The 27,563-nt window shown below is 36.4% G+C and overlaps 5 protein-coding genes across 17 annotated transcripts; 3 read left to right on the forward strand and 2 right to left on the reverse strand.

Moving 5' to 3' along the window:
• The first annotated feature begins 93 nt into the window (after window positions 1–93).
• Window positions 94–6,567, forward strand: LOC111279374 (uncharacterized). 5 transcript variants are annotated; one of them, XM_089746237.1, is made up of 9 exons: window positions 94–232; window positions 386–1,261; window positions 1,485–1,861; window positions 2,785–3,912; window positions 4,045–4,203; window positions 4,333–4,648; window positions 4,763–4,833; window positions 4,958–5,168; window positions 5,790–6,567. In XM_089746237.1, exons 1-8 carry the CDS (start codon window positions 223–225, stop codon window positions 5,090–5,092), a joined length of 3,072 nt encoding a protein of 1,023 aa, XP_089602363.1. In that variant the 5' UTR covers window positions 94–222; the 3' UTR covers window positions 5,093–5,168; window positions 5,790–6,567. The 5 variants fall into 5 exon arrangements, with proteins under 5 accessions (XP_089602363.1, XP_022722105.2, XP_022722110.2 ...); XM_022866370.2 differs by having other exon boundaries at window positions 4,958–5,080; window positions 5,787–6,567; XM_022866375.2 differs by having other exon boundaries at window positions 4,958–5,080.
• A 722-nt stretch (window positions 6,568–7,289) lies between these two features.
• LOC111279399 (ubiquitin carboxyl-terminal hydrolase 9-like) lies at window positions 7,290–14,309 on the forward strand. Of its 6 annotated transcripts, XM_022866398.2 has the most exons (15): window positions 7,332–7,488; window positions 7,770–7,935; window positions 8,128–8,148; window positions 8,238–8,388; window positions 8,806–8,950; window positions 9,284–9,343; window positions 9,457–9,552; window positions 9,635–10,030; window positions 10,152–10,292; window positions 10,847–11,017; window positions 11,453–11,710; window positions 11,804–11,952; window positions 12,504–13,040; window positions 13,154–13,424; window positions 13,633–14,309. In XM_022866398.2, the coding sequence occupies exons 1-15, from the start codon at window positions 7,399–7,401 to the stop codon at window positions 13,795–13,797; spliced, it is 2,817 nt and encodes a 938-aa protein (XP_022722133.2). In that variant the 5' UTR covers window positions 7,332–7,398; the 3' UTR covers window positions 13,798–14,309. The 6 variants fall into 6 exon arrangements, with proteins under 6 accessions (XP_022722128.2, XP_022722125.2, XP_022722133.2 ...); XM_022866393.2 differs by having other exon boundaries at window positions 7,290–7,488; window positions 7,770–7,939; window positions 8,128–8,388; window positions 10,847–11,008; XM_022866390.2 differs by having other exon boundaries at window positions 7,308–7,488; window positions 7,770–7,939; window positions 8,128–8,388.
• A 1,687-nt stretch (window positions 14,310–15,996) lies between these two features.
• Window positions 15,997–18,209, reverse strand: LOC111287487 (glucan endo-1,3-beta-glucosidase 11-like). 4 transcript variants are annotated; one of them, XR_016329106.1, is made up of 4 exons: window positions 18,052–18,209; window positions 16,844–17,949; window positions 16,469–16,643; window positions 15,997–16,198 (listed from the first exon to the last, which is right to left on the reverse strand). XR_016329106.1 is itself a non-coding variant. In XM_022878096.2 (3 exons), exons 1-3 carry the CDS (start codon window positions 18,101–18,103, stop codon window positions 16,578–16,580), a joined length of 1,224 nt encoding a protein of 407 aa, XP_022733831.2. In that variant the 5' UTR covers window positions 18,104–18,209; the 3' UTR covers window positions 15,997–16,577. The 4 variants fall into 4 exon arrangements, 2 of the variants coding, with proteins under 2 accessions (XP_022733831.2, XP_022733823.2); XR_016329105.1 differs by having other exon boundaries at window positions 16,469–16,646; XM_022878096.2 differs by having other exon boundaries at window positions 15,997–16,643.
• Window positions 18,210–19,792: 1,583 nt separating this feature from the next.
• On the reverse strand, window positions 19,793–23,970 carry LOC111287497 (granule-bound starch synthase 1, chloroplastic/amyloplastic-like). The gene is made up of 13 exons (XM_022878109.2): window positions 23,515–23,970; window positions 23,252–23,332; window positions 23,022–23,120; window positions 22,821–22,910; window positions 22,136–22,199; window positions 21,943–22,043; window positions 21,736–21,845; window positions 21,379–21,622; window positions 21,123–21,299; window positions 20,841–21,032; window positions 20,616–20,702; window positions 20,375–20,503; window positions 19,793–20,230 (listed from the first exon to the last, which is right to left on the reverse strand). Exons 1-13 carry the CDS (start codon window positions 23,860–23,862, stop codon window positions 20,114–20,116), a joined length of 1,839 nt encoding a protein of 612 aa, XP_022733844.1. The 5' UTR covers window positions 23,863–23,970; the 3' UTR covers window positions 19,793–20,113.
• Window positions 23,971–26,908: 2,938 nt separating this feature from the next.
• On the forward strand, window positions 26,909–27,449 carry LOC149513983 (uncharacterized). The gene has a single exon (XM_089746242.1). It carries the CDS (start codon window positions 27,042–27,044, stop codon window positions 27,294–27,296), a length of 255 nt encoding a protein of 84 aa, XP_089602368.1. The 5' UTR covers window positions 26,909–27,041; the 3' UTR covers window positions 27,297–27,449.
• The last annotated feature ends 114 nt before the right edge of the window (window positions 27,450–27,563 follow it).

The raw sequence follows: 27,563 nt of genomic DNA on the forward strand, positions 1-27,563 counted from the left end.
TGGGCCACCAATCGTAAAAGGGCTTGGATATTTTGAGGCCGAGCCTCAGAGGAAAGAACGAGAAAGAAAAGAGACAGAAGCGAAAAAGAATTCGTAGTTTTTGTTTTTTAATTTATTTCCTTTCAGTTCCGGTCCTTCCCTGTGCGAGGGAGATGCCATTTTCGTTTACCCCTGCGGACGCCAAGAGAGTCCTTCAGATCATCGTATCAACAAAGGATTATAATGTTTTCAGGTACTCATTCTTCAATTTCAAATCAATTTCGGAAAAAAAGGTTAGGGGAAAAACTGTTAAATTAGCGGAACACTTTTAGTTCAATGTGAATTTGGGGGGGGTTAGGAATTTAAGATTTTTAGGTTGGGTCTTTTAAATTTTTGTTGTAATTAGGGTTTAGGATAATAATTATGAAAGGCCGGACTCATCGGGCTGATCCCCACGACGACTGGGGAGACGATTCATGGACGGTGGACTGCATCTGCGGCGTCAATTTCGATGACGGTGAAGAGATGGTGAAGTGCGACGAGTGCGGTGTATGGGTGCACACGCGTTGCTCGCGTTACACCAAGGGAGAAGAATTGTTTGCCTGTGACAAGTGCAAGAGCAAGAGCAACCGTAACGACACCGAGGAAACGGAGGTGGCACAATTGCTGGTTGAACTGCCTACAAAAACGGTTAGGATAGAGAGTAGTTATGTGGGCCATGTGCCTCCCCCACGGCCCTTTAGGCTTTGGACTGATATCCCCATGGAAGAGCGTGTTCATGTTCAAGGGGTTCCGGGAGGGGAACCTGGTTTGGTTGGAGGGTTGTCTGGGGTTTTTACGCCGCAGTTATGGAAATGTACAGGGTACGTGCCTAAAAAGTTTAATTTCCAGTATAGGGAATTCCCATGTTGGGATGAGAAAAAAGAAGATGATAGTAAAAATGGTAAGCAAATTGAGATTGAGAATGGGAATCTGGTTGATGGTGGTGCTGGAGTTCTGTTTTCCTTGTCCAAGGAGAGGGTGTTTGGTGCTCCAATGTCTCCGAATAAGGATGCTTTAAATGAAGGGAAGAAGAGTGATGATGAGGATTTGGATGGAAAACGTTGGCAGAATGGGGCAAGGGAGGACAAGGGTGTTCTTCAGCCTGTTGTGGTACCCTCCAGTAAGCAGAAGAAAGACGACCTTGGGGGGTCCAAAGATAAGAGTGCAAAGAAGAAGGCTAGAAATGCTGCTGAGAAAGAAGCTTACGAAAATAAGAGAGCTGTACAGTCCCATAAGACAGGTTACTTTCTTTGCAATTGAATTTAATGCTGTACAAATACATAGATCAGAGATTCAAATTATCTTGTCATTATGAGAAATGTAGTTATTTATTCAAAAATATGTGTTTCATATTATTGGAATGAATGGTAATGGTGAATCTCATCTTTACAGAAGTTGGCATATGTATGTTGACCCCAGGCTCTTTTTGTTGTTCTTGTGTTTGTTTGCGTTCTTATTACTAGTGTTTAGACCCAGCAGTGATGCAAAACAATTGGAATTTTATGAAGACAGAGGTCCGAAGTTTTTCAAGACTCATGTTCAAAGTGTAAAGAACAAAAATTTGAAAGACAATTTGCTTCAAGAACACACATCAGATGGTAGCCTTGCATTGAACCTTGTAGTTGAAAGGCCTAAGAACGACCTAGGGGAAAGGGAGTGTACCTCAGAGGTCTCAATTCCTGGCATGTCTGGACATGATTGTCCAATTAGAATTGAAGCAAAGGATGAGAAAGCTGACCATCAATTTCCCACGGCTATGAAGACCTCCGCAAAATCTGAGGATCTTGTTGCATTGCCATTAGAGCACAAATATCTTGGGATAACTCCTGATAAAGAAGTGGTATCTTTGTTATGCCTTTCATTTATTGGTATTAAGGATGAATTTTGTTGTTGTTGTTTTTGTAGTTCTGTCTGTTGTAATGTTTTTTTTCTCTTTTAAAAAAAAAACTTTATCTAGCAGAAGAAAAGAAGCTCTATTAGTTGATGTTACATCACAACCACCAGAGTCTTCAATCTTCTTGAAGCAAGTCTATAATGTTGTTGGGTCATGTGAAATCAAAATCAATTGTCTCAAAATGTTGTAGTAGGCCAAACTTCTGCTTTTTGGTAAATAGGTTTTGCTTTTGATCTAGGGGACACCATGATAATAGAAACGGGCAAGTTGCTCAAGAAAGGGTGCCAAGTTCATTATACAAGAGAGGAGACTTTCACAAATTACTAAAATAAACTAACTGCATAAGGTTTTTGTTGGTTACAGAATTTATACCTATTCATGGATTGCAGGCATACCTATCTTGGAAATGATCAAAGAACTGTAGTGTACCATGCTAAGCAAACTTCAAAATCTCATCTAAAACACTGAAGCTGAGAGATATTGACATGAAAAACAAAATTCCAAAATGTAAAGCAGTTAAAGCTTCAGTGTATTAGTTCTAAAATTGTTGTGTTACACTTTTAGTTTGCTTTGTCACAAGTAGGTTGCAGTTGTACCTATACTTGTTCTCTAAAATTGAATATTGTGTAAAAATTTTGAAATGTTGCATTGAAAGCATTACTTAGATACATGTTGCAAATTTATGTAACTATTGTGAGTTATGACATTGACAACTAGTCTGTGCAATTTGCATGCACATTAATGGTGCATGCAATCCTTGATGTTTCTTTCTGTGTAAAATAGTAGAGAAGGAGGATTTAACAAGCATTTCTGATATGCTTTTGGTTTCACTTGGTATTTTAATTAACTTTTCATATTTTTGTGAATAGGGTGATAGCATGGCAGTTGACAAAGGAGATGGTGGTGTAGAAGGTTCTAAAAGAAGTCCTCAGGAGTATCTGGTTAACAATTTGGCTAGTACTGCCCTGGGAGTTCAGGGCAATCAGATTCTTAAAGATTCTAATTGCATCATGTCTCACAGTTTTGTTAAACCTGATATCGAGGTTAAAAGAGAAATGAATGATGATGATGACTCTAAGGTTGTTTTAACTGCTGAACCTTCTCCTCCTGATGATACTAAAAATATAGAGACATCTTTCCATCAGACATCAGAGACTTCCCAAATGAATGATGCGGTCGGAGGCAGTTCACAATTTTCTGACAGTAAGGTGAAGGTCATTGAGTCAGATATTGTTGCTGATTGTGGTTCTGATAAAGCTAACAAGTTGTCTGGTGATTGTTCGATGCTAAAACGTGATTTGGAGGGTTTAGAAGTTCCTGAGTTGGTGCAGAAAAGTTCTTCAGAATCCAACCATGTTCCTGGATCTGCTGAAGAGCCTAAACCAAGTGCAAATGTTGTAACCTCTGAAGAACAGTCTATCCAGCGTAAAATGGTAGTATGTGTTGGAAAGTCACCTTCTACTTCATCTGTTGCCATAATCCCCGTGTCATCTATTCCTGATAACTCTAAACGTACAGATACTCAGAATTGTAATCCTAGCACGGAGCAGCGGGTAATGCCTGATAATAATGTGAGCATTAAGAATGATCATGCTGCAAGTGATGTACCTAGGGATGAAGAAAGACATGACATATCTCGGAAGGCAGTAAAAGAGCGTCTAAAATCCTCTGTTAGTTCTACTTCAAAAGTCTCACACCAAAGCAGGATTTCACATACTTCCATTTCTAAAAGAACCATATCTGAATCAAAAGATTCTGTACCTTACTCATCTTTAAAGGCATCTTTGGTGCAGAATACTTCAGGTACCTCAGTCTCTGGCGAGTCTGCTGGCTCACTGCAAATTCAGTCTGCTTTGCATGTCCAACAACATAAGACATCAGCTTCATGTTTCCCACAGAAAAGTGAGAAGTTCAATCAGTCAAGTACTAAGGTTACCCATGCATCAGCAGCGCATCCTTTTGCACCATCCATTTCCCCTACTCTGAGTGATGAAGAGGTGTGAGATCAAGTGCTATCTTCTAATAAGATAATTTATTATTCCTTCTCTTTCTCTCTCTCTCTCTTTTTTTTTAATTTTTTATTTCTAGGAGCTTCCTTTAACAATTTTATTCTTCCTCTACAATTTCAGCTTGCTTTACTTTTGCATCAAGAACTTAATAGTTCACCAAGAGTACCCCGTGTCCCACGTGTGTGGCATGCTGGTAGCTTTCCTCAGCTGGCATCTGCTACTGCAACAAGCATGCTAATAAAGCGCGCATCTAGCTCCGGAGGAAAGGATCACAGTTTGGTAATATGTGCACGTCCTTTTCTAACATTTTTGTGCCAACCAGCTATTCCTGTTTCAAGTATTAGTTGCATCGGTAAACAGAGGTTTTCAACAGGGTTCAGCTTTGATGTGTGTTTCTTGCATTTGTAGGTTCCTAGAAGAAAAAATAAGGATGCATCTAAAGATGGCTCCCGTGTTTCTCGTGATCTTGATCATGAGGCTAAAAGGACTGATAAAGTGCCATCTTCACCTGATCAGGGTAAAGATATTGGATCTGCCATTCATGCTTCTGCTAAAAGGGATTGCAAGAACATATCTTCCGCGCCTACCACAACCACAAATAGTGGCCCTTCTTCTTCCACTGAAGTTCATGATCAAAATTTGTCATCTATTCGCAGTTCACCTAGGAATTTAACTGACGATGACACAGGCACAATTCCTGGTTCTATACATCGTACTTTACCTGGTAACTGCCTCTACAAGAAGTCTTATTTACCAAAAATATCCTGAATTAGGACCAATCTTATGTTTTTTTGCTTAATCTTTAATTAACCATTTGTAATATTCTTCATGTTTTCAGGCTTGATAAATGAGATTATGAGCAAAGGCAGGCGAACGACATATGAAGAACTTTGTAATTCAGTGCTGCCGGTATGTTGCTTCTGTCAGGCAGAGTTCCTACTGGTTGCCTTATGACATCTTTCTTTTTACCCCTGGTAGTTCTTTTAGAGGAAAAATTTGCTTCTCATTCTTTTCTTTTCTGCTATTGTTCTAGCACTGGCCTAACTTGAGGAAACATAATGGAGAACGCTATGCATATTCTAGTCATTCTCAAGCTGTTCTTGATTGCCTAAGAAATCGACAAGAATGGGCTCAGTTAGTTGATCGTGGCCCCAAGGTATGCACATAGCTTGTGGCTGAGCCTCTTTGCTACTTTGTTTGTGCACTGTATTCTGCTGAGGGAATAAGGGATGCAAGTTTGAGCGGTAAATTCCTTATGGGACCCAAAACCACAAAACCAGCCTGGTGTGGACTTTCTTTTTTGATTAATAATCATTATTTGCTGCTGTCTTACAATTTTGTCCACGTGGATTGTTGTTGCTTTCACTTTTTTGGTTTAGCTAATGAAAATTGTATGTTAGTGAATAAAAAGGTAAGGAAATAGATGCCTATGATGAGGCCTTGTGACATATTTGAATTATCTTTGTCAAGTTACGTCATCTATTGGCATGGTGACAGCATTGCTGCGAAGGTGTATCGCAAATTTTTTTGCTTAACCTCTCTTATGAGGTTCACTATTATTCCTAAGCACTTGTTGGTGATAATATGAAGCCAAAAGATGCGCACAAATAAACAGGAACTGATAGAAAGGGACAGTAGCAAAGGCAAAGGAAAATAATTTTATAGGGCACACAGTGGTCTAATAGCACCTGGACTATAATTCAGTTGTTTTATACCATGTACATTTTACTCGGAGTTAGCATTTAATTTGTTTTTATTTTTTATTTCCTTTGCATAATTTCACAGTTATTGACTTGTAAAATTTTAATGAATTTTATTTTTGTTGGATTTTAATTAAAGATTGCGATAACATTATTCTATAGCAGACTAATTCAAGTAGGAAAAGGCGCAAGGCTGATCCTGAAGAATCAGAGGATAATGAATGCTGCAAGGGAAGAAGTAGGAAGGAGGTAGAAAGCAAAAGCCTCGAGTCACAGAAAGAAGAGTTTCCCAAGGGCAAACGGAAAGCAAGGAAGCGAAGGCGACTGGCTTTGCAAGGAAGAGGAATAAAAGATGTCCAAAGGAGAAGGAAGACAGATTTCAGTGATGATGATGCTGGGCCCTTCTCTAATTCCAGTGAGGAGAGCATGTTCAGTGAGGATGAGATCCAAGGTGGCACAGCTTGTCCCGTGGGAAGCGAGGCCTCAGCCAGCTCAGATGAGACCATGTAACTTGAGGCGTATCGATTCTTGGTTTCAACTGATTTCCGGAGATGAGGAAATGGATTCAGTTTTAACATTTGGACAGTGGTCTTCTTGTGTTTGCTGATAGTGAGTCCATCTTCCATGCGCGGATCTTTTGAGATGATTCTCTGTATGCAGTGACTCCACTTTTTGTCCGGCAATGGGTCAATAATACCAAACCAGCGATTCGCTATTGGCTTTGAAGAGTTGCTAGGCCTGCTGAGTGAGTGGTAGTGCCGGTTGTTCTTGTGCTCCGATTAGTAAATGTAAAACTAGTGTGGATAGACTTATTTTTTGGTACTATAACGTGCCTACAACAAGTTTCAAGAAAAGTCTTAGTAATCTGAGATTACATTTTACACGAACAAGTAAAAGCTACCATCACAATTATATATATTACAAATGGTTGCGTTCGTAATAACCAATGAGCAAACCACCAAGTACTATTACAAGTATTGCAAGTTTTAGTCTCCGTGCATTTTTGTGCGTGGGGTTGCTAACCATTTTGTCCTTAGGTCACCTCATAACATAATTATGAATTTTCTCTTATTCTTACCTGAAAAAGAGGAAAATATGGGATGGAAATGCGAAGGCTATCGTCATACCAATATATGCATTGTTATTATTGTCGTTACTGCTCCCCTTGCCTTCCCATTTTTTATTGCACTGACGATCAAGAAGAAACGAAGGCTGACTTTTATTTGTATATAATAATAAAATAATAATCATAGACTGCCATGTTGGATAAAATTATCAAATTATTTATTATTTGACCAACTGAATATTCAATCATGCTCATGTTCTAAGAGATTAATTTAGGGAACGAATTAAGTCATCAAATTGTCTGTCAATAGGAGAAATCAAAATTTATTTTTATTTCAGACATATTCTTTTATTCTATTCCAAATAAATAAATAAATAAAGATACATAAAAGTTACAACAATCAAGAATGGTCATTTTTCTATATTTAGCAAGTGAAAATTTATTATATTTTCTCACTCTTTTTATTTATTTTGTTGAACAAGTTAAAATAATTTTAACCCAAATATAATTGTGTCAAGGAAAGGAGTCACAATCTTACTTCTTACGTAAGGAATTGCTGCAACTGAAAAGAAAAACCTTCCAATAAAACTGGTGTTTACGTTTAAAGTAACCGACTTTGACAAGCTCTGGTCAGGTTGAAAAAAAAAAATGAAAAACGAAAAAAAATAAAAAGAACAAAAGAAAAGAAAAGATTTTTTTATTTAATCTATGATTTGGGTTATTTGCCATTTTATTGTTAACGCCTATAAAAAGGTGCGTGACTCAAAGTTAAGAAAAGACAAGATCGTTGAAAAGACGGTAAGTTTAAGTTTGCTTTGTCCAATTAACTCTTTCTCCTTCTCTCTCCCTTCCTTCTCCCCCTATCTGTTTAGGGTTCCCCGATTATTCCATTTTCCCCTTTTTTAAATTTTATTTTCTCTTCCAATTTTCGTGCATTCCCTCATCGACGGACAAGCGATTATCTGCTTTGATTCTGATCTCCTATAGGTGATCCTAATCTGCTTGATTTCTGAATTGGATAGTCTTGATGATTCTTTTTTTTTTTTTTTTAAAGAAATTGTGTTTTGGTTGATGTGTAGGGTGGTGATTCATCGATCATGACGATTCCGGATTCCGGATTCATGATGGAGAATGGGGTAAGTTGCTTGCCGTGCACGCCCCAAGAAGAAAAAAAGATCGTTACTGATTTAAGAAACGAATCCGAGCGTAGCTTGAAAGAAGGCAACTTGTATTTCGTTATTTCGAGTAGGTCCGTTTTGAACGAATTTTAACCCTTTTTTTTTTTGGCTGGTTGTTGTTTGGAAAATCTATAACGAAAATGCATTTGGTTTTTGAATGTGCCAGTTCTCTTCCAATAATCAATTAAAATTAAATTAATTACCTAGTTTTAACATCGGATTTTTAATTGACTGTACAAGTTGGGCCTTTTTATTGTAGGTGGTTTCGAACGTGGGAGAGGTATGTTGGGATAGACGCTGATGAAAATTTGATTGGGAACCAGTCTTCTGATTTTCGGCATATGAATGGGGCTTCTTTGATCATGGCAGAAAGGCCGGGTCCTATCGATAACTCTGATATTGTTGAAAATGGAAGTGATTGCGATTGTAAGGACAATGAGATACAGCTTCGGAGAATGTTGACGGAAGGGCAGGATTATGTTTTGGTACCACAAGGAGTCTGGGAAAAGCTTTATGAATGGTAATGTTTCACCTCTGGCTATTTTCACATTGATATCTATAATGTATATGCTATATGCTTTGGTCATGTTGATAGTGTATTGAGTTACCAAACTACTTGTGAAGATCTACGATGAAGTTCTCTGAAAGAGTTGTTAGCCTTTTTTGGTAGTAATAATTTTGATGTTTACTCAAGGTTAATTGTGAGATTTAGTTAGTGGTTTATGTTTGTAAAATGGATAAACATACAAAGAAATGTGTAGACACATTTCTGCCATCATGATCAAATAACATTTACCTCTAGGTTAAAACAGTGTACTTGAGCGACTTGATCATAAGTAATACACCTGAATGTACCTACCTTTGCTGTACTTATTCGATTAACTATCAGTTAAAATTTTTTTTATGTTTTTTAATATCTCTTTGTATTTCTTTTTAGGTATAAAGGAGGGCCATCATTGCCAAGAAAGATGATTTTGCAGGGTTTTTATCATAGAAAGTATAACGTGGAGGTTTACCCACTTTGTCTTAAGTTGATAGATTCCAGGGACGATAGTCAGTCAATTATATGGTTAAGCAGAAAGGTATGGCTTTTGATCTGCATGGATTGGGGGTTGGTCCATTCTTTTGTTATATTGCTTAGGCCAAATGGAAGATAATGGTGATAAAGTTATTTTGTTAACACAGGCTTCTGGTATTGATGTTTGTTCATTGTAAGTTTTGAAATCTTAGACAAAACCGGAAATTATTCCAATTCCAACCAATTGTTAAAGTGATATGAAATTGCCTTTTGGTTTCTAAGGTCTTATTTTCAGGTCTTTAGTGTCCTTGAAAATATGCATTTTTGTTGTAGACCATGCAGGTTCTAACTCCCCTTTTTCCTCACTTCTATTCTTTTGGTTGGATGGTATGTTTAGGCTTCTGTAACTGAGCTTTTCCAAAAGGTCTGTGCGCTTAGAGGAATAGAGCGGGATAAGGTGAGCATGTCATTTTTTTAAGTATATATTCTTTAATATAATTATTTTAGAAGTAAATTTGTTTAATATAAGTAAACTTCAATTATGTGTTTTGGTTCATTATATATTGCTAGGCTTGCATTTGGGATTACTTCAATAAGAGAAAGCATGCACGGTTGATTGTTTCAAATAAAAGCCTAGAGGAGGCAAACTTGCAGATGGATCAAGATGTGAGTATCTTTTTGTTTGTCTTTCCCTGTTTCCATTTCTATTTGGTTTTGATTTACCTGCATGTTTGATGAAACTTTACAGATTCTTCTGGAGGAAGTTGATGGATGTCATTCTTCAAGATTTGGCATGGATTCTACAGGAAATGAACTAGCTTTGGTTTCCTTGGAACCTTCAAGATCACCCTTGACAATTGCTAGGGGGCCAACCTTGTCCAATGGTCACTCCTCAGGTTACAGATCAAATCTGTATCCTGGAAGTTCCTTAAGCTCAGGATTAACAGATATGGATGATGGTTTTGATGCTTATAACTCTGTTAGAAAAGGAGAGAAGGGCGGTTTGGCTGGATTGCAGAACCTAGGAAATACTTGTTTTATGAATAGTGCTCTTCAATGTTTAGTGCACACACCCCCTCTTGTTGAGTACTTCTTGAAAGATTACAGTGATGAGATCAACACAGAAAATCCTTTAGGAATGCATGTAAGTTGTGGTGCTATCAACCATTTTGTTTTTGAGTTTAATATTGATTGTTCATTTGCACATTTTGACACCTATTCTTGAGCGCTTCACAAAATCTCTAATATAAGTTGAACTTGTGCAGGGGGAGCTTGCACTTGCATTTGGTGAGTTGTTACGAAAATCATGGTCCTCAGGGCGAACTGCAATAGCTCCACGTGTATTTAAGGGAAAACTTGCTCGGTTTGCACCACAGTTTAGTGGTTACAACCAGCATGATTCTCAAGTAAGTATTTTGTGATGACTGAATGCTCTGTTCTTCTGCAATGTTGGCAATTGGGTAACTTGTATAAATTAGTGTGGGCATTATTTTTTTCGAGTATGTTTACCACAACAATATTAAGTTGGAAAGAAAGCAATGAATGCTAAAATCTTGAAAAGTAGCAAATAGGATGCTTAGTTTGACTTTACAGTTACAATTTTAATACTTTAAATTACTCCTAAGAAGGCAAGCGCGGTTAGTGATTGTATGATTGTTTAGCAAAACATCGTATGTTCTCAAAATTCTGGTGATGCTGCAGTATGGAGGACTAAAGATATTTAAGTCTTTAACTGTAATAAGAGGGTAATGTATGTTGAGAGGATCCTAAGCTTTAATCTTGGACTTATAATTTTTACTCTAAGGCTTAGCACGGACCTTTTTTGTTATACTTTAAAAACAACTTTAAGAATGACTTAGAATGTTGTTTAAATGGTATCTCTAGGTATAACTTTTAGGTGTTACATCTATTTTTTTATCATATTTATGCTTTCTCTAATGATGGAGCATCTTTTGTTTAGGAACTTCTGGCTTTCTTACTGGATGGGCTGCATGAAGACTTGAATCGGGTTAAACAAAAACCTTATATTGAAATGAAGGATTCAGACGGTCGTCCTGATGAGGAAGTTGCAGCTGAGTGTTGGAAAAATCACAAGGCCAGGAATGACTCAGTTATTGTGGATGTATGCCAAGTGAGAAATTTTCTTATTTTGCCTTTGATTTAGAGCTGCATATGATAGCCATCCTTAACGTTATGTTGAGTTAAGAGTGGTATCAGGGTTTTATTACATGGCAAATACAATTACTCATCTAAGATTTGTTTTCAGTGTCACTTTAAATGGTTTCATGACCAATTGCATTTTTCTGAGCATACTTAGAAGTTCCATTTTGCAATTTTGCCATTAATTGGCTGTTTCCGTTCTTTAAGATTTGGGCATTTCTCAGACTATAGGTGTCTAGTGCTTTTGTGGTTTCATCTTTGATATGTCCTACGCTTATGTAACTGTTTTCATTCATCTTGCATGTCAATAATACACAACTTCAAGTTTCTAAGCACGAAAATTAGGCTGATTTTCCCTCATGTTACTAACAATTGGAATATTGTTGATAATGCTCTTGCCTCTCAGGGTCAATATAAGTCAACACTGGTTTGCCCAGTTTGCAGCAAAATTTCAATTACTTTTGATCCCTTCATGTATCTATCATTGCCGCTACCTTCAACTATCACCAGGACAATGACAGTGACGGTGTTTTATGGTGATGGAAGTTGTCTCCCAATGCCATATGCTGTCTCTGTGCTGAAAAATGGTTTCTGCAAAGATCTCCTTTTGGCATTAGGTACTGCATGTTGCTTGAGGAGTGATGAGAGTCTCGTACTTGCAGAGGTAAATTTATCTTGAGTTGATTCTTAATTTATTTTTAGCTGTTTAAATAATAGATTACCCTGATTGGCTAAAGTAGTAAATCTTCTATATCAGGTCTATGGAAACAAGATTTACAAATTTTTGGAGTCGCCTTTGGAGCCATTGATTTCGATAAAGGATGATGAACGTATTGTGGCCTTCCGATTTCAAAAAAAAGGGATGGGTAAAACTAAGCTAGTAATTTTTCATCGATGGCAGGAAAAGTAAGTTTACTTCCTTTGTCTCTCTAGCTATTGGAATTTTGCCCAATCGAATTATATTGTTGTAATTGGGTTTACTATCTGCAGACACTTTAATATTTTGGAAAACTAAGGGTTCATAATTTCATCTATCATTGCAATTGTCTTGTGATTATTATTGTTTTTCTAAATAGCAATCATTTGTGTCACACGGTTCATCTGTTGACTGTGCTTACCATTTGTTATGAATTTGGTTAAGAAAATCTGCAGAAGGGTTAATTTCTTTTGCAGTTTACTAGGAAATGAGGAATGGACTTTTTTGGCTTCTTATATTTGGCTTAAGTTTTTGGAGGGGGCGAGAAAGTAGTCTCATATTCTGTTAATAAGCTGAGAGAGAGAGAGAGAGAGAGAGAGAGAGAGAGAGAGAGAGAGAGGGGATGGATATTTCTTCTTAGTTTTTGGTTAAAATTTTTTTAGGGCGGGAGAGTCACATATGAATTTGTTGAATAAGCTGTCTTCTTCTTCACTTCTTTTTCTTTGCTTAAGATATTGGACCAATATACTGTGCTTTCCAGATTCACAACAGATTATCTTAGGATTGGCACAGGGCTTTTTGGAACTCCACTGGTTACTTATTTGGGAGAAGACCAACCAAGTGGAGCTAATATTGAAACCGCTGTTTCTAAAGTACTGTCACCTTTCAAAAGAACATATCCTTCAGCTAAGGCACATATTGGCAAGGAAAATGGCTTTCTTTCGGATGGTCTTGATGAACAATGCGGCAGTTCTGATGCTCTGTCAGTTGCAAATGCAGAACTTGAGGGTACATCAAGCACAGACTTATCACTTCCACTCCTTTTGACTGATGATAGCTTTATGAACTTCAAGGCTTTTAAGAAGGATACCCTCTTTGAGTCCGGGAAAATCTTAAGGGTTGTGCTAGATTGGACTGACAAAGAACAGGAGCTATATGATGCCAACTACTTGAAGGACATCCCAGAGATTCATAAAGCAGGGTTTGCAGCAAAAAAGACCCGGCAGGAAGCCATCTCTCTATCTTCATGTTTGGATGCTTTCTTGATGGAAGAGCCTCTAGGGCCTGATGATATGTGGTAAGTGCTTGAAACACGTTTAAATAGATTTCAGATGATAAAAGTTGCAGATACTCACTTTGCTGTAAGCAAGTATTGATGCCTTAATGTTATGACTTAAATTATCTATGCAGGTATTGTCCTCGATGCAAGGAACACAGGCAAGCTATAAAGAAGCTAGACTTGTGGATGCTACCAGAGATTATTGTTTTTCACTTGAAACGCTTCACTTACGGCAGATACCTAAAGAACAAGATTGACACTTTTGTGAATTTCCCAATTCACAATCTTGATTTGAGCAAATATGTGATGAACAAAGATGGGCAATCTTGTGTATATGAGCTATATGCCATCAGCAACCATTATGGTGGTCTAGGTGGTGGCCACTACACTGCCTATGCTAAGGTAAAGTACTAATCTAGCTGATTAGCACTTTTATTAGTCTATCCCGATAGCCATCTCTCATGGATAATACTTACGCACCTTACTCATAATTTTTAACTTGTGACCATCTTCAATATCATTTATGACTTGATGGTTCTGTGGAATTGCCTTTCATACGGGATATTGATTCAATTCATATCTAAGATGCTTTATTTTTCCACTTTTGCAGTTGGTTGATGAGAATAGATGGTATCATTTCGATGATAGTCATGTTTCTCCAGTCAACGAATCTGACGTCAAGACCTCAGCTGCTTATCTGTTGTTCTATAAAAGAGTTAGAACTGAATCCAAGGTGGAGACAGGAGAGGCATCGCATAGTCATTTCATCTCTTAAGGCCCTGGTTGAGTGCATTTTGCGATACTGTTGCTTCTGGAGCTGCCTCCATTTGAGGTGAGGCTGGGTTCATCTGCGACAGTCACTATTATACCATGTGATGAACTGATGATTTACTTGGCTGAGGAAGCGGATCAGCCCCACATGTTATAGAAGATAGGTGACCCTAGCACTGGACCAATAGCGAAAGGGTGATACAGTTAAAAGGTGGGGGCGAATATTAGTTCAATTATTATTTAAATTTTTTTTAAAAAAATTTTGGGCAGAGTACTAGGTTTGCCGCTTATAGGTGCCTAATTTGTATTATGAGCAAGTGATGATAGCCAATAGCTATCTATTGATTGTAACCTTTTTCTACAGAAGTGTCTGTCACCTGACTGCTAGTCAGTTAGCCATTGAACTCGAAGATGATTTAGTCTTTTAACAATGTCATTAGACATTATTGACAGCGATGCATGTAAATATTAAAAGATTTTAGAATTGAGTGCAACAGTAAATTCCATTTTATTTTATCCTTTCTTCCCATTGCACGAAGAGAGGGGAGTGACCGACTTTTTCTGTCTGGGAATTTTATCTTGTAAAGGAAGAAAAGATTCGAGGGGGGAACAAGTGACCTGGAAACCATCAAAATTATCTCTACCAACTTTCAGCCGAATTCTCAAACATAATACCATATTAGTTTAGTAAAATGAGGACCCAACCGCTATGACCCTTTATTTTTCATGTCTTTTTCTTCTCCGTCTACTACTGTTCTTTGTCTCTTCTGTTTTCTAATGATATCCCAATGTTTGAAAGGACGGAATCAGGTTGCTGGCCAAAACACTTTACTATTCGAACTGATAACCAATCTGTGAAAGAATTCCTTAAAAATAGAAAAATAGAAATTAATTCAAAACGGATTAGATTGTACAAATTTTTCGGTCAATATAGCTTTACTATTGAATTTATTAACGGTGGTAAAAATATTCTTGCAGATTATAGTTAAGGGTAAATAACCCTTGCATGGAGAACAATACAAAAGAAGCAAACTAAAAAGTTCTGACTTCTTCTCCTACATTTCCTCCATCGGCACCAATTTCTAACCCAGGAATTTTTATTCATACTCCTCATGGGTATCTGCCTCATCAAATTCCAATTCAGCCCTCCTATTATTCTCAATTTGCATAAGATCCAAATCAATGAACTTCAATTTCTTATTCTGAAATTATATCTTCAACAGAAAACCTATTGAAAGATACAAAAATGAAAACTATAGAAATAAGAGATTTTTATGATCCAGGACTCCCTGTTGACATCTATAAGATACTTAACAATATTTAAAAATACCATCTCTCAAAAAAAATCACAATTCAAAAAATAGATGATTAAATTAGCTGAATTTTTAGCTAAATAAATTAATGCAAAATAACTTTTTGATCAAATGGTTTTCGACAATCTCCTTTTTTTTATACCTGCTAAAATAACGAGATATTGATTATTTTGAAGAAAATCAATTAATAATCCAAGAAATAAATAATTTTTTGAATTTTTGTGATTATTTTGAAGATATCAATTTTTGTTTGAAAATATTATGGAGCCTATGAAGCAGGCAGTAATTCTGAATTATTTTCTGATCTTGAAGCAGTAGAACTGCTACACACATTGATCACCCTCAAAAGTCTTTTCTTTTAATACCAAGAAAGTTGACAAATGTGAAATAAATCTAAAAGAGATTTTTCATAATCTTTTAATCTTGAAGACGAAGAGCTGCTAAACCTGGATAATATTTAAGAAAGATAAGCTAATCCAAGTTTATCCCAATTACTGTAGCAGACAGCCGAAAGTGGGCTTGGTCTCCGACAAAACAACTATAGCAAACAGCTGAAAAGATAGCAGACAACCATAGCAAAAGATGTACAGTAAAAAAAAACAGTATTGATATTACAGTATTTTGATTGGTACGGTTTCCTAACCATGTTTAAACAACTATGGTTAGTTTTTGTCTCTATATAGACTCTGAAAGGGTTAAGGCAGAGGGTCTTGAAGCAGCTTACTCTCCCTGCCTACTAGCCACACTTTCATCATCACTACTAGTCTTTTACCCTCCTCTATTGTAAATTTCTACCAATATTTTAAATATCTAGTTTGTTACTATTATTGTTGGTGTTTGCGTTTGTTCGAGTGTCTTTGTTCGTGTTTGTTCGTGTGTCTTTGTTAGTGTTTGTTCGTGTTTGTTCATCAATGCTAAATGGATATATAAAAAATCTGAATAATAATTGTACATCCTCCTGGCCACTACAACCAGAATGGAGATAAAAAAGAAGAATCAAATGTAGCAAATTAACAATCATCGACTAGACTAGTAAATGTGAGATGCGGTCCCTCTCTCTACCAAACTCTCTCAATCAGCAAACCTAACACCCTGCAACAAAAAGTGAAAAAAGATCACTTGATTGCTAACTAAAAAGATCAAAAGCAACCCAAATGATTTGGGTTCAAAATACCAAGTCAGGCCTTACGCCACCCACCATCACCCAATTGCCCAAAAACAAAAAAAAAAGAAAGTTGACAGAGTAGGGCTCTCGTTGGATATTTTACATGCACTTATGCATTTTTGGGACAACAGTCAAAGGTAAAGTTGATATTCCATTGAACACTCTTAGAACCGTACAAGCAAAGAAACAGAATTTACCTTTCCCTTACAACGAAGCTGCCTCTTATTCTCTTTATATCTCCCTCTCCGTTGCCCTTTTTTTTTAAGTTTTCTCTTAAATCTAATAAAAAGAGCTTTGAATTCGTCTCTACACCAACGTTTTAGTCAATAACAATGACGCCAGCAGCACATGACCGACGATTTGATATCTTTCCTGCTATCAACCAAAAAATTGAAAAAACGATAATGTCACCATTTCAAAGTTTGTCATTATCAGACCCAGGCAGAAGAATCCAATGAAAGGTGTGCAATTTAAATCTCTTAAATCTTATCAAGATAACGGAATATCCGCAATGAAAAGCGGAAGTTTAACGGTTAAAATGTGAAAACTCCAAACTTCTACCAATAACTTACCGTTGCGGAAGAAATAGACAAATAACCAGTGGAAGAACTCGTCGGAGAAGATGGCGTCCTCACGGCATTTCCAATACCTCCAGCGGCGGTCGTATTACTTCCGACGACGTTGGTATTACTTATACCAAGATGATAAGCCGGCGTTCCATCAGGCTTAAACAACCCGTAATTCCTCTCTGAAGTGGGACCTGGTTTCATATTCTCATTAAACAAAGCAAAAACATAAATATTAAGATCCGAATTCGGCCTCATTGGAGTTCCTGTTTTTTTCGCCATCAATTTAATCAAATTCCCATTGTATTTCTTCGCATTATCAGATGTAGCTCCAACCTCGTCTTCATCTCCCTTTGAAGGCCACCCAGTTTCCGATATATGAACTGGGAGTTTCTTGTAACCTAAAGAAGCTAAAGCAGAGTAAACGGCGTCGATTTGAGCGTATAACATGTTGTCGTAATGTAAATTCGTGCCTGGATCGATAACTCCTTGGTTTGGCTGAAAAAGAACAAAATCCAACGGAATTTGCTTGGGATTTCCCTTATAAGCGAAGTAGGGATACGCATTGATCAAAAAAGGAGACCCAGTTTTTTGATGAAAACTCAAAGTTTCGCCTAAACAATCGATCAGATCTTCACGGAATGCTCCAGCTGAAGGCGGATACGACGTTTGGAGAATGGCTAAGGAATGTGCTGTCGTAACAGTCACTTGTTTGTCGAGTCCGAGGTTAACCAGTGCAGTGTGAACGCTTTGCATCGCCGGCAGAAGGTTGTCCGAGAGAGAAGTGTCGTTGAAAGTGAGAACCTCGTTTCCGACAAAGATGCAGGTGATTTTTGTGGCTGGCAAGTGGGCTTGAACGTTTTGTTGGACCCAAGCTTGGGCTTTGTTCGGATCTCGCATCTTGTCTAAGTACTCGTTGCCTAAGCCAACGATGAATTCGACGCCGGTGTTTGCGAATGCGCTAAGGACTCTTGGATCTGCATCGTAGAGTTTAACTTTTGTTGCTCCAATTGATTTTACTAGTGGCACTACGTTTTCTGGGGTTGGAAGATTGTTTGCTATTTGTCCATAGTTGATACCAACTGAATTAACCATAATTGGAAACAAACAAGCTGCAATAACCAAAAAAAAAAAAAAAAGCAAACAAAATTAGCAAATTCATTCATTGCAAATCAATCCAAGTAGATAAAACTAGAGAGTTAGTTATCCGGTACCTGAAATTGAAAGAATAATTGAAGCATAGCAGAAGAATCTAGGGAACTCCATGAGAACAGAGCAGTAGGTAGAGTGAGTGAGTGAGTATGCAGGGCAAGATGGCTTATAAGCACTATTTTTAAGGTAAAAGCTGTGAATGGACACGCAAATTTGGTCGCCAAAAGCGTTGAATAAGACAACCAAACAAGAAATTATTCAGGATTTTTTAGTATCGATCCTACAACCTTAGAACGACAACTGTCATGAGCTAGTGCGAAAGTGGATAAGAGTAGTACAGCAACGAGTGAGCGAAAGTCCTAGCTCTCTCTCTCTCACGCACACAATTGTGCTATGTCGTCACGCAAACCTTGAAAGCAATGGGGCGCTTTGCTTAAAAGAAGGGAAACAAAAAAGAGGTCATTGTTAGAAAAGGACCTTTTTTGTTTAGCTGTAGTTTTCAGAGCCTGCGCCGAAATTCTAATAGCTTGATAGGAGGAGATTCTTGGAAGCGGCAGTTTTTATTGAGTATTGATTAAGATTTTTGGCGACGGTGATTAATCTTATCATTCGTTATCAAAGGTGAGGATTTGATTTATTATTTCATGAAGGATGACTGTGTCGTTGTTGTTTTTGTGGGGTAAAGGTTTCTTCTCCGACAATCTTCACATGGGTCAGCTTTCACTTTCTTTTAGGTATTATGAACAAAACTTTTTCACTTAAAATTCGTTTACGAAATTAGTATTTTATTGGGTGCTGTTAGCTTTACGAGAGTGATATATAAGAAGACGACAGAGAAACAGCGTTGGATACGTGGCATCGATGCAAAGCAAAGTGATTGGGAGATACTTTCAGTCGCGTTACTTTATTCGTCCCTGATGGGCTGATCTCTGCCGTTAAAATATTTTATTTTAATAAAGGGCCCATTCTTTTTCAATGTCATTTGCAGATGGGTTGGGTTAAGACGGGTATCGCCAGGGCTAGAAAATCAAAAATCAAATCGAGCGGTAGTATTTAATTCAGATTTTGTTATATTCAATTCAATTTCAACTCGAATTAGAAGATGTCTATTTGGTTTGGTTTTTAATTTATAATAAAAAATTAAAATTATTCAAATTAAATTATAATTTTTATTAATTTTTATAGAATCAAATATATTTTTATTTATAAATTTAAGTAAATAAATTAAAAATAATTTAAATTCTGAAAAATGATAACCGAACTAATGGAATTTTAGTTGGAGTTTATTTCTCTATTTATTGGATTTGATTTTTGAAAAGATAAAATATTATTTGTTAACCGAATTATTTTTTAGAATCAAGCCGAATCAAATTGTTATCTACCTTAATTATAACATTAAGCATTTTTACATAATACTGTAGAAAGATTAAGCATCTAAACCCTTGTTTCTTTTGCTTAACACTAAGACTTTTAATCCATGAAACTAGAGACTAAAAGGTAAATAGAAGCCATTTAATTAATCCATGAAACTTGAAAATATAAAAGTTTTAAGATTGAGAAAAAGTTTTTAAGAAAAATGAATTCTTCAACTAAATTATTCTCAACTCTCAACTTTGCAGCCAATAAACCAAGCTATTGATAACAATCTTCATGATCAAAGCCTGAAATTAGTGTTTTTTAAGTGGTTTCCACTGTTGTGCATTTTCTGCCAAGAACAAAGGACATATATAACTCAAACTAAGCAGTACACTAATTAAATATCAAGCTCAAATATGATGCAAGCATTCACCTAAGAAAGGCACATTGATCAGAAGTTGAATCTTAATAAAAAGCAATGCCAGAGAAATTGGTTCACCATTTATTCAGTCTTGAGAACATCAACAGCCCCTGTTATTAGCTGCTACACCATATATATCTTTATACAATCTCCTAACTCTTCACCCTCAAAAATAGTATTGACTGCTGCAGGGCAGGGGAGTTTTTTTTCCACCGGTCAAACAGCAAATGGCTGTCCACTGTTGACTGGCGCTTGGTTGAATTAGAGGAAAAAGGTACTTAATTGGTTTTGCATTTGCTTACTCAAGTCAATACCAAGGAACATGCAAAATAATTGTTACTTCAGGCTCAGGGAGTGGCAATATTTTCCATGGCAAGAGGAGCAATCTCCTCTCCTTCAGTACCAGGTTCACTGCCAGCGACTCCTAGGCTCAACAACAACTTCTCCCACAACATTGATGGTCCCTACGTAAATCAACAAATTTCCAGTTCAACCCAAATGAACTAGAGAAACATTTAATTCGAATTCATTCTTCCTAATAAAGCTCAAATTTTGGTGCAACAACAATAAGCATGACAAGCTTCCTACTCGCTCTATGAGGTACTAACCTTCCATGAAAGATCTTGTGCCATACAAATCTGGATCATTTCTTTCAGGGCTTCATTGCCATATGTTGCAAGAGCTCTCTTGACAGTTGTTGCCACCTTATCTACATCACTTTTATCCACTACATCACACTGCAAAAACATACCATAGAGATTAATGATCTTCCCATATATAATAGGTAGAAAAGAAAAACATAAGTCATTCATTACACTTCACACTAAGACAATCATTTTTACTACTTACTTCAACACTAAAGGCTCCCATTTGGAACCCTGTGAATCCTTCTTTGACAGTGTCAACGAGTCCACCAGTAGAGGCAACTATTGGCACCTGTATAGCTCAGACAAATAGCATATGAGGTTAATAGATTCAGTATTATGAGAGCAAGATTAACATAACCTAGTGCTTATGCAAATTCATGAAGTCAATTCAGTTGGTTGCCGAAAAGGAATGGTCAAAAGCATTTACTGTTCCATATCGCATAGCATGCAGCTGAATGAGACCACATGGTTCAAATCTACTAGGGACCAAAATGTAATCAGCACCAGCAATAATCATATGAGCCAATGGGGCATTGAATTTGGCTACTCCTCTGGCCTTGTCAGGATGTTGGGTCTCTAGCTCCTGAATCTGCTTCTCCATGGCCTTTTTGCCAGTTCCCTGAAAGGAAAATAGATCCCATTATTTTCCTTTTCTGCAACACTAGCAACCACAGAAGGGAGGGGAAGCATTTTAAACTTTGACACTAACAAGGACTACAATCTGACAATTTTCTCCAATGAATTTTGGAATAGCTGCCGCCAAAATATCTGAACCTTTCTGCTCTTCTAGCCTACCAATGAAGCCAATCACTGGAACATCCCTGTCACAAGGCAACCCAACTTCTGCTTGAAGAGCTTCCTTTAATAATGGCTTTGCATCCATTACCTGCATTGGCACTTGTTACAGAACAAGTCTTCTAATTCCACAAACTACCAAGAAATTGGAAGTTATAGAAAGCACTTACAGTCGTTGCATCATAATTGACACTGATGTATTTGTCAGTGGCAGGATTCCATTCTTGAACATCCATGCCATTCACAATGCCTGTGATGCCAGTTTTACAAATGACATTATCAAGTTCAACACCTTTGTCATTGCCAGATACAAGCTCCTGCGCATAGTATGGGCTTACAGTCAAGACTCTATCTGATTCCAAAATTCCAGCCTTCATCCAATTAATTTTCCTTCCCTTGACAGGCTTTTCACACCTGACAAACAAAACCTTTAAGTCCTTGGCCAAAGAAAATACTCCATCAAAGCATTATCAAGCATAGATTCCTAGTAACAAGAAAAAACATCAGCAGCACTAATGGTTTCATACCCATCAAAGAAGTCAAATGAACTCTTGAAACGATCAGGCAAATTGAGAAGTGAGAAATCTGAAAAGGCAAATCTTCCCTGATAGGCTATGTTGTGGATGCAAAATGCAACCTGCCATATTTATCAAGCACAATGTAAGTTTCAATGTTCTGCATGCCCAAATTAACTAGAACCCTCATTCACTTCAACAAGAGGCCACCAACCATACCTTGGCATTCATGTAGATGCCCCTTGACTGGTACATGCTTTTCAAATAGCATGGGAGAAGAGCAGTGTGCCAATCATTGGCAATAAAGACAACATCCTCCTCTGCAGAAGATGGTGAAGCACATTAGCCTAAACCATTTCATGAAAAAACTGTTAAACTGTCAAGGTTAGGACTAAAGAGGAAGAGTCCATACCATATGGTCCTGAGAAAGATTTGCTGCTATTTAAATTCAGAACCCTAGGTGCCTCCAGGGCAGCCTGCAAACAAAAAGTTATACTAAATTAAATTGACTTATATAATGGAGACATAAAAAGTGCAACTTTGAGTTTGATCAAACCGCTAGGCCACAATTAGAAATCATGAACCGTCAGTAAGAAGGGCATTAATATGTAGTAAAATTTCAGTTACCATAGTTGTTGTCCAACAAGCAACAGTACAATTTGTAGAACAATACTAATTAATTTGCCTTTAGTTTATACACACAAAACATCTAATACTAGATGCCTTTGGAAGTTCAACACAAGAAAACCAGGCAGAAAGTTCAGCTTGTTTCTGTTTTCACAGCTAAACATCAAAGCTTTAACCGACAGCACACTGGCCAAAAAAAAAAAACTGACATCCCAGGAGTTTAAGCGGGATGTGATAAACTATGGTTCAACTTTTATAATTCTTGCAGCTACAGAGGAATTCTGTTTTATCTACCACGATCACCTAACCTTTTACACAAGCCAGCATTGCAGCTTTCAATTATTTCTATGAAGATGGTCACATAATTCTTTGAAAAAACAAGCTTCCCTTCTTTCAATTATTTTCAAGGTAAGCAAATAACTTGAAAGAGACGATATCATAGTCAGACTGAGGACCATTACAATTGTTACCTGGCAAAATAAGCTGAACCGCAATTGATTGTCTTTGTAGTCCACACCAGTCGTGGGACCATAGATTTTTGATCCCGTTTTGCCCCATACCTGAATCATCATCAGAATAGGAAAAAAAAAGAAACGGAAGAATAAAAGAAAACAGAATTAATTGAATCATTTATACAGGAACACTAAATCAAGGAAATGACAATTCCAAACCTTCTCAAGGAATATGGGGTGATCAACAAAAACACGATCAACAGCACGTTTGTAGCAGTGGAAGAACCGAACGGTCTCAAATTTGTCACCGACTTTTATCTGCATATTAGGAGCTGATCTTTAAGAATACAATCCAAACAGAACTCACTTAAATTGAATTTGCAGTATAAAAGGAAGAAAATATGATTTGTCCTGAATATTACAGGATCAGAATTCAGAAACCAGCTTACCTTAACTACTACATTGGTGTCCCATGCATCCTTGTACTGATCATAGCGAGGAGTCACAGTCATAACACGGTGTCCGTTGGCCTATTCAATGTTAAGCAATAGTGCTAAGTATCTCATACTTGATACTTCACAAGGCAAAATTAAGCCAAATTTTGCATATGAAGTGAAACACTATATAATACTCGTACCAGTTTTTAGATAGAAAAAGAACTGGGTTGGGTCATGATTCAACGCACTATTGCTCATAAATATTTTTTACTTACAGCCATTGCGGGAGGAAGTCCACCAAGGACATCACCAAGTCCACCAGTTTTGCTCCATGGACCAACCTCAGCTCCCACAAAAACTAGGTTCATCCCAGTTCCGCAAATAATTTTCCAGGAAGGCTTGTGATTTGCAGTGGGGTGTCCCTCTTTCACAGCTTTCCTGGCCCCAGCCTTTGCGTTGGTTCTCATCTGCAACCTATCTACCTTGTTCAAAGACCTCAAACCGTTGTGAGTCATGGCTTGATTCCTCATGCCAATCTGTGTAAAATTGACTTTAGTTTCTGCTCCACGGCCGTTCACATTTGAACTTTTTGAAACAAAGTGTGAGGCTATCACTGTTGCCATTGCTCGGATACTTGCAAGTAGTAAGAAGCTGAGAATGAACTAAGCAATTTAACCCAAGTCCCAAAACCTTTTAACTAACAAAAAAAAACAAAGAAATTTTTATTACGTAAAAAAAAAAAACGAAACAACAACTCGAAAATGTCTCAAATTTGAATCGTACAATGATCAAATAAACAGAAACTTGCGTAACTGATTCAGTGAATCTCTCAATATCAGTTAGCAAATCCATGCACAGAAACTTCAAGTGTCTCAGATCCTATATTGAAAGCAAGCCACGTCGTTGAGTTTGGTTCGGACTACGTAGGGAGATGAGTTGAAGTGGTCACTTATAATTTCAGTAGTTTCGCCGAGGATCGCCAATTTGTAGTGATTGACCCCGCCATAACACGTGGCTTTACAAAAATTGTTGAGTCTCCACTGTAAAAGCGCCCCAAGATCTGCTTCCCACGAGTAAAGTGGGGTCCGTAGTGTCGGTAGGATTGGAATGTGCTAGAAATTAGAGGCCATTCTTCGGTCTTCTAATCAGCTTTAGAGTTAGATTTTATGAATGTAATCTTTTTCAGCCATATAAAAAAAAAAATAAATGTAGACTAAGAAATTTAAAAGAAAATGTGAGCTTAAAGAGAGATTTTTTCTTTTTCTTTTATTGTGTTCACGTTGAATAGAAGGTCTACGGAAATGCTGTATTTCTGCTCTACTTTTATCATGGAGGCCGGAGGATGAAGATGATGTGAGAGCCACTGTGGAAGCAGCAAGCACAGTCGCAACAAGAGGTCCAGATTCCTTCATTTTCTGATTCCTTTCTATTTCTGCAATTAACACTCAGATTGAGGGAGTTTTCTTTCGAAGCTCCGATTAGAAATGAGCGAAATCCGACGAACCTTGCCGGATGCCGAACACCTGCTTTCTCTTTTTCTTTTCTCTCGATTTCCGTAAATTCATTTTATCTTCCCTCGTGGCTGGACGATTTATATTTTCTGCATTTGCCAAAGCTTCTGCGCTTCTTCAATTAATGGAATTTAAATTTACTCGAGTCCGATTTTCTTTTCTGAGAAAAAAATCCTATGTGGCATTGTAGTCTGTAGCGTCACTGCTCCACGACATCCCCAAGTCCCTCTAGCCGGTAGGAAAAGGCCGCGTGTACTTGGCCTGTCAGCGCGGTATGACGAGAGCGACGGCAGCCAATGATACATTTTTTATGGTGGCCCGGATCCTACAAATTTACATTTTAATTAGAATTTAATTCTTTTCTTTATTTTATATTTTTTAATTGTTAAAAATTAATTAATTAAGTTTCAAAATATTTATCATATATTAATTTTATAAAAAAAATTAATTTTAATATACTTAATATTAATTTTAAAATTTTTTTATAAATTAAAATTTCATAATATTTAATATCAAAAAGTAAAAAAAATTTATAAAAATAATTTTCAAATATAAAAATATAAGAATTTTGATATTAAAAAAAAACATAATTTAAGATACTTGAAAAAAAAAGAAAGCGAATAATTTAATAATTTATTTTTTTATGATTTTTTTTTTTTTTTTATCAAAATGAAACAGATAGATAGGTACCGGACTCTAGAGAGGGCGCAGGGCAGGGTCGCGTTTTTGAAAAATGGGTGATGGTGTTTGCTTAAGCTCGATGCCATTCGAGTCGGAGTCTGTCAGTCCACGAGCGTTGATTCTGCATGGAGTCCATGTTCTATGGGCTTACAATTTTAGAAACATCTAAAGCATAAATGAAACACTTCCGTGTAGAAAACCTTATGGGCCAAGGGTTCATTCGGCGAGTAATTATTGTTTAAAAATTATTAGGTAAAAATATTTAAAAATCATTAAATTATTTTATTTTTAAATAAATTTTTATAATTTTATTATATTAAAATAAATTATTATATTTTGATTTGTATCTAAATAAGCTTTTATTTCAAATAAAAAATTATTTATGTTAAAAGTTAATTTAGTTACAAATTAAAAATTTAAGAATTTATTTAAATACAAATTAAAAATTAAAAATTTATTTGGATGCAAATTAAATATTAAAAATTTATTTAAATGTAATACAAATATAATGATTTATCTAAATAAAGTTATAAAATTCAAAAATTTTTATTATTTTAACCAAAATTATTTAACCTAGAATTTTGAGCTTTTAGATTTAAGTTTTATTGTGCATAAATTTGGTCAACTTTATGTTAAATTTATTTAGTTATATTATAATTTATTAATTAATTATTCAGTAATTTTTATAAATATAAATACTTGATTATAATTATAATTTCTCTTGTACTTATAATTTTAAAAAAAAGTAATAAAAAATTTATAATTTTATTTAAAGATGAATAATATATTAAAATTGTAATAATTTTAAATTAAATAAAATTTAATTTAAAAAATAATTTTAATAAATATTAATCTTAAATTTAATTGAAAATATATTATTTATCATTGGATAAAATAAGAAAAACTTTCATTTTTTTAAATCGTCCCATCGGCCAAGTCTCTGGAAAAAAATATATCTTCGAAATTTTGATAACTGATTAGATTAAACGAGATTAGATGATAAAGATAAAAATTTAAATTTTGTGTTAATATTCTAAATTAACAAATGGTGTGCATTCTGATAAAACAAATAAATATTCATGAATTTGTTACTAGCCAGTACAATTCTATCAAACTATCCAACTATTTGTAATACCTAAAAAATCATTTTCATGGAGGAAAAGGCGAGGCTAGAGGAAACTGAAAAAGAAGTCGGAGACAAAGTCAATTGAGACTCTTTGAAAGCTCTTCCAACGTTGAGCTAGTTAAAGAAGGTTGCCAGTTGTAGGTTCGGTTTGCGGATTCAGTTAACCAAGAAGATCCCAGGTCCCACTAAGAGCCTACTTACACGCTATTGAAGGAAGGAGCATCCATGCGAAAGAAGTCCTAATCCTACTAAAAGAAGAAGAAGAAATAAAGAATGAAACAACTTGGCAGCCAAGGCCAATTTTCCCTATCTTTCATACTTAAACAAGCCCTGATTCCTCTCTATATATAAATATAAGCCTTCGTTTCTCAACAATCGAACATCTTCAACAAAACTTAAAACCTCTTCCAGGTTGTCCGCAATCCATCAAAAATTAGCAGAAAAATAAAAAGGCTTTTTTGGGATTTCTTAGTGAATCGTCATCATGAACTCAATCTTCAGTTCCTTTGATGCTTTATGTGCTGAGTTCTTGGGACAGGCAGTCAGGCCCTCCTTTCCTTGTACAAAAAATAAAGATGGTACCAGCTTCCTCCTTAGTAGCCGAGGGTTAACGAATAAGATGACTGAAAACATGAAGAAAAAGCAAGAAGGAAACGTTGAGAAGAAGCAACAGCGGGCTCCCCGATTCGCATCAGAGCTGGACGGGCTTAACTGCTTTGACACCCTTGTTTCCTACTAGTGGCATTCAGGCGCTTCTGTTACGTTGGGATTGAATTAATACAAGTTGGAGTCTGAAACAGGGAAGTTTTTTTGTAAGTACTAACTAATTCATACTGTGAATGTACAAATTTGGGACTTTAGTTGATTAATTGATAATCTTTAATTATATTCATACCGGAAATCGGCTTTGATATGATCGAACAAAATTGACTTATTCCTTTGCCCCGTTTGGGCTCAAATTCGACCGATCTTTACATGGATTAGCAGTACTGGCAAACAACAATTT

This window comes from Durio zibethinus, chromosome 17 (assembly GCF_047325235.1).
Source record: "Durio zibethinus cultivar Kanyao isolate XHJ-2024 chromosome 17, ASM4732523v1, whole genome shotgun sequence".
Taxonomy (NCBI): Eukaryota; Viridiplantae; Streptophyta; class Magnoliopsida; order Malvales; family Malvaceae; genus Durio; species Durio zibethinus.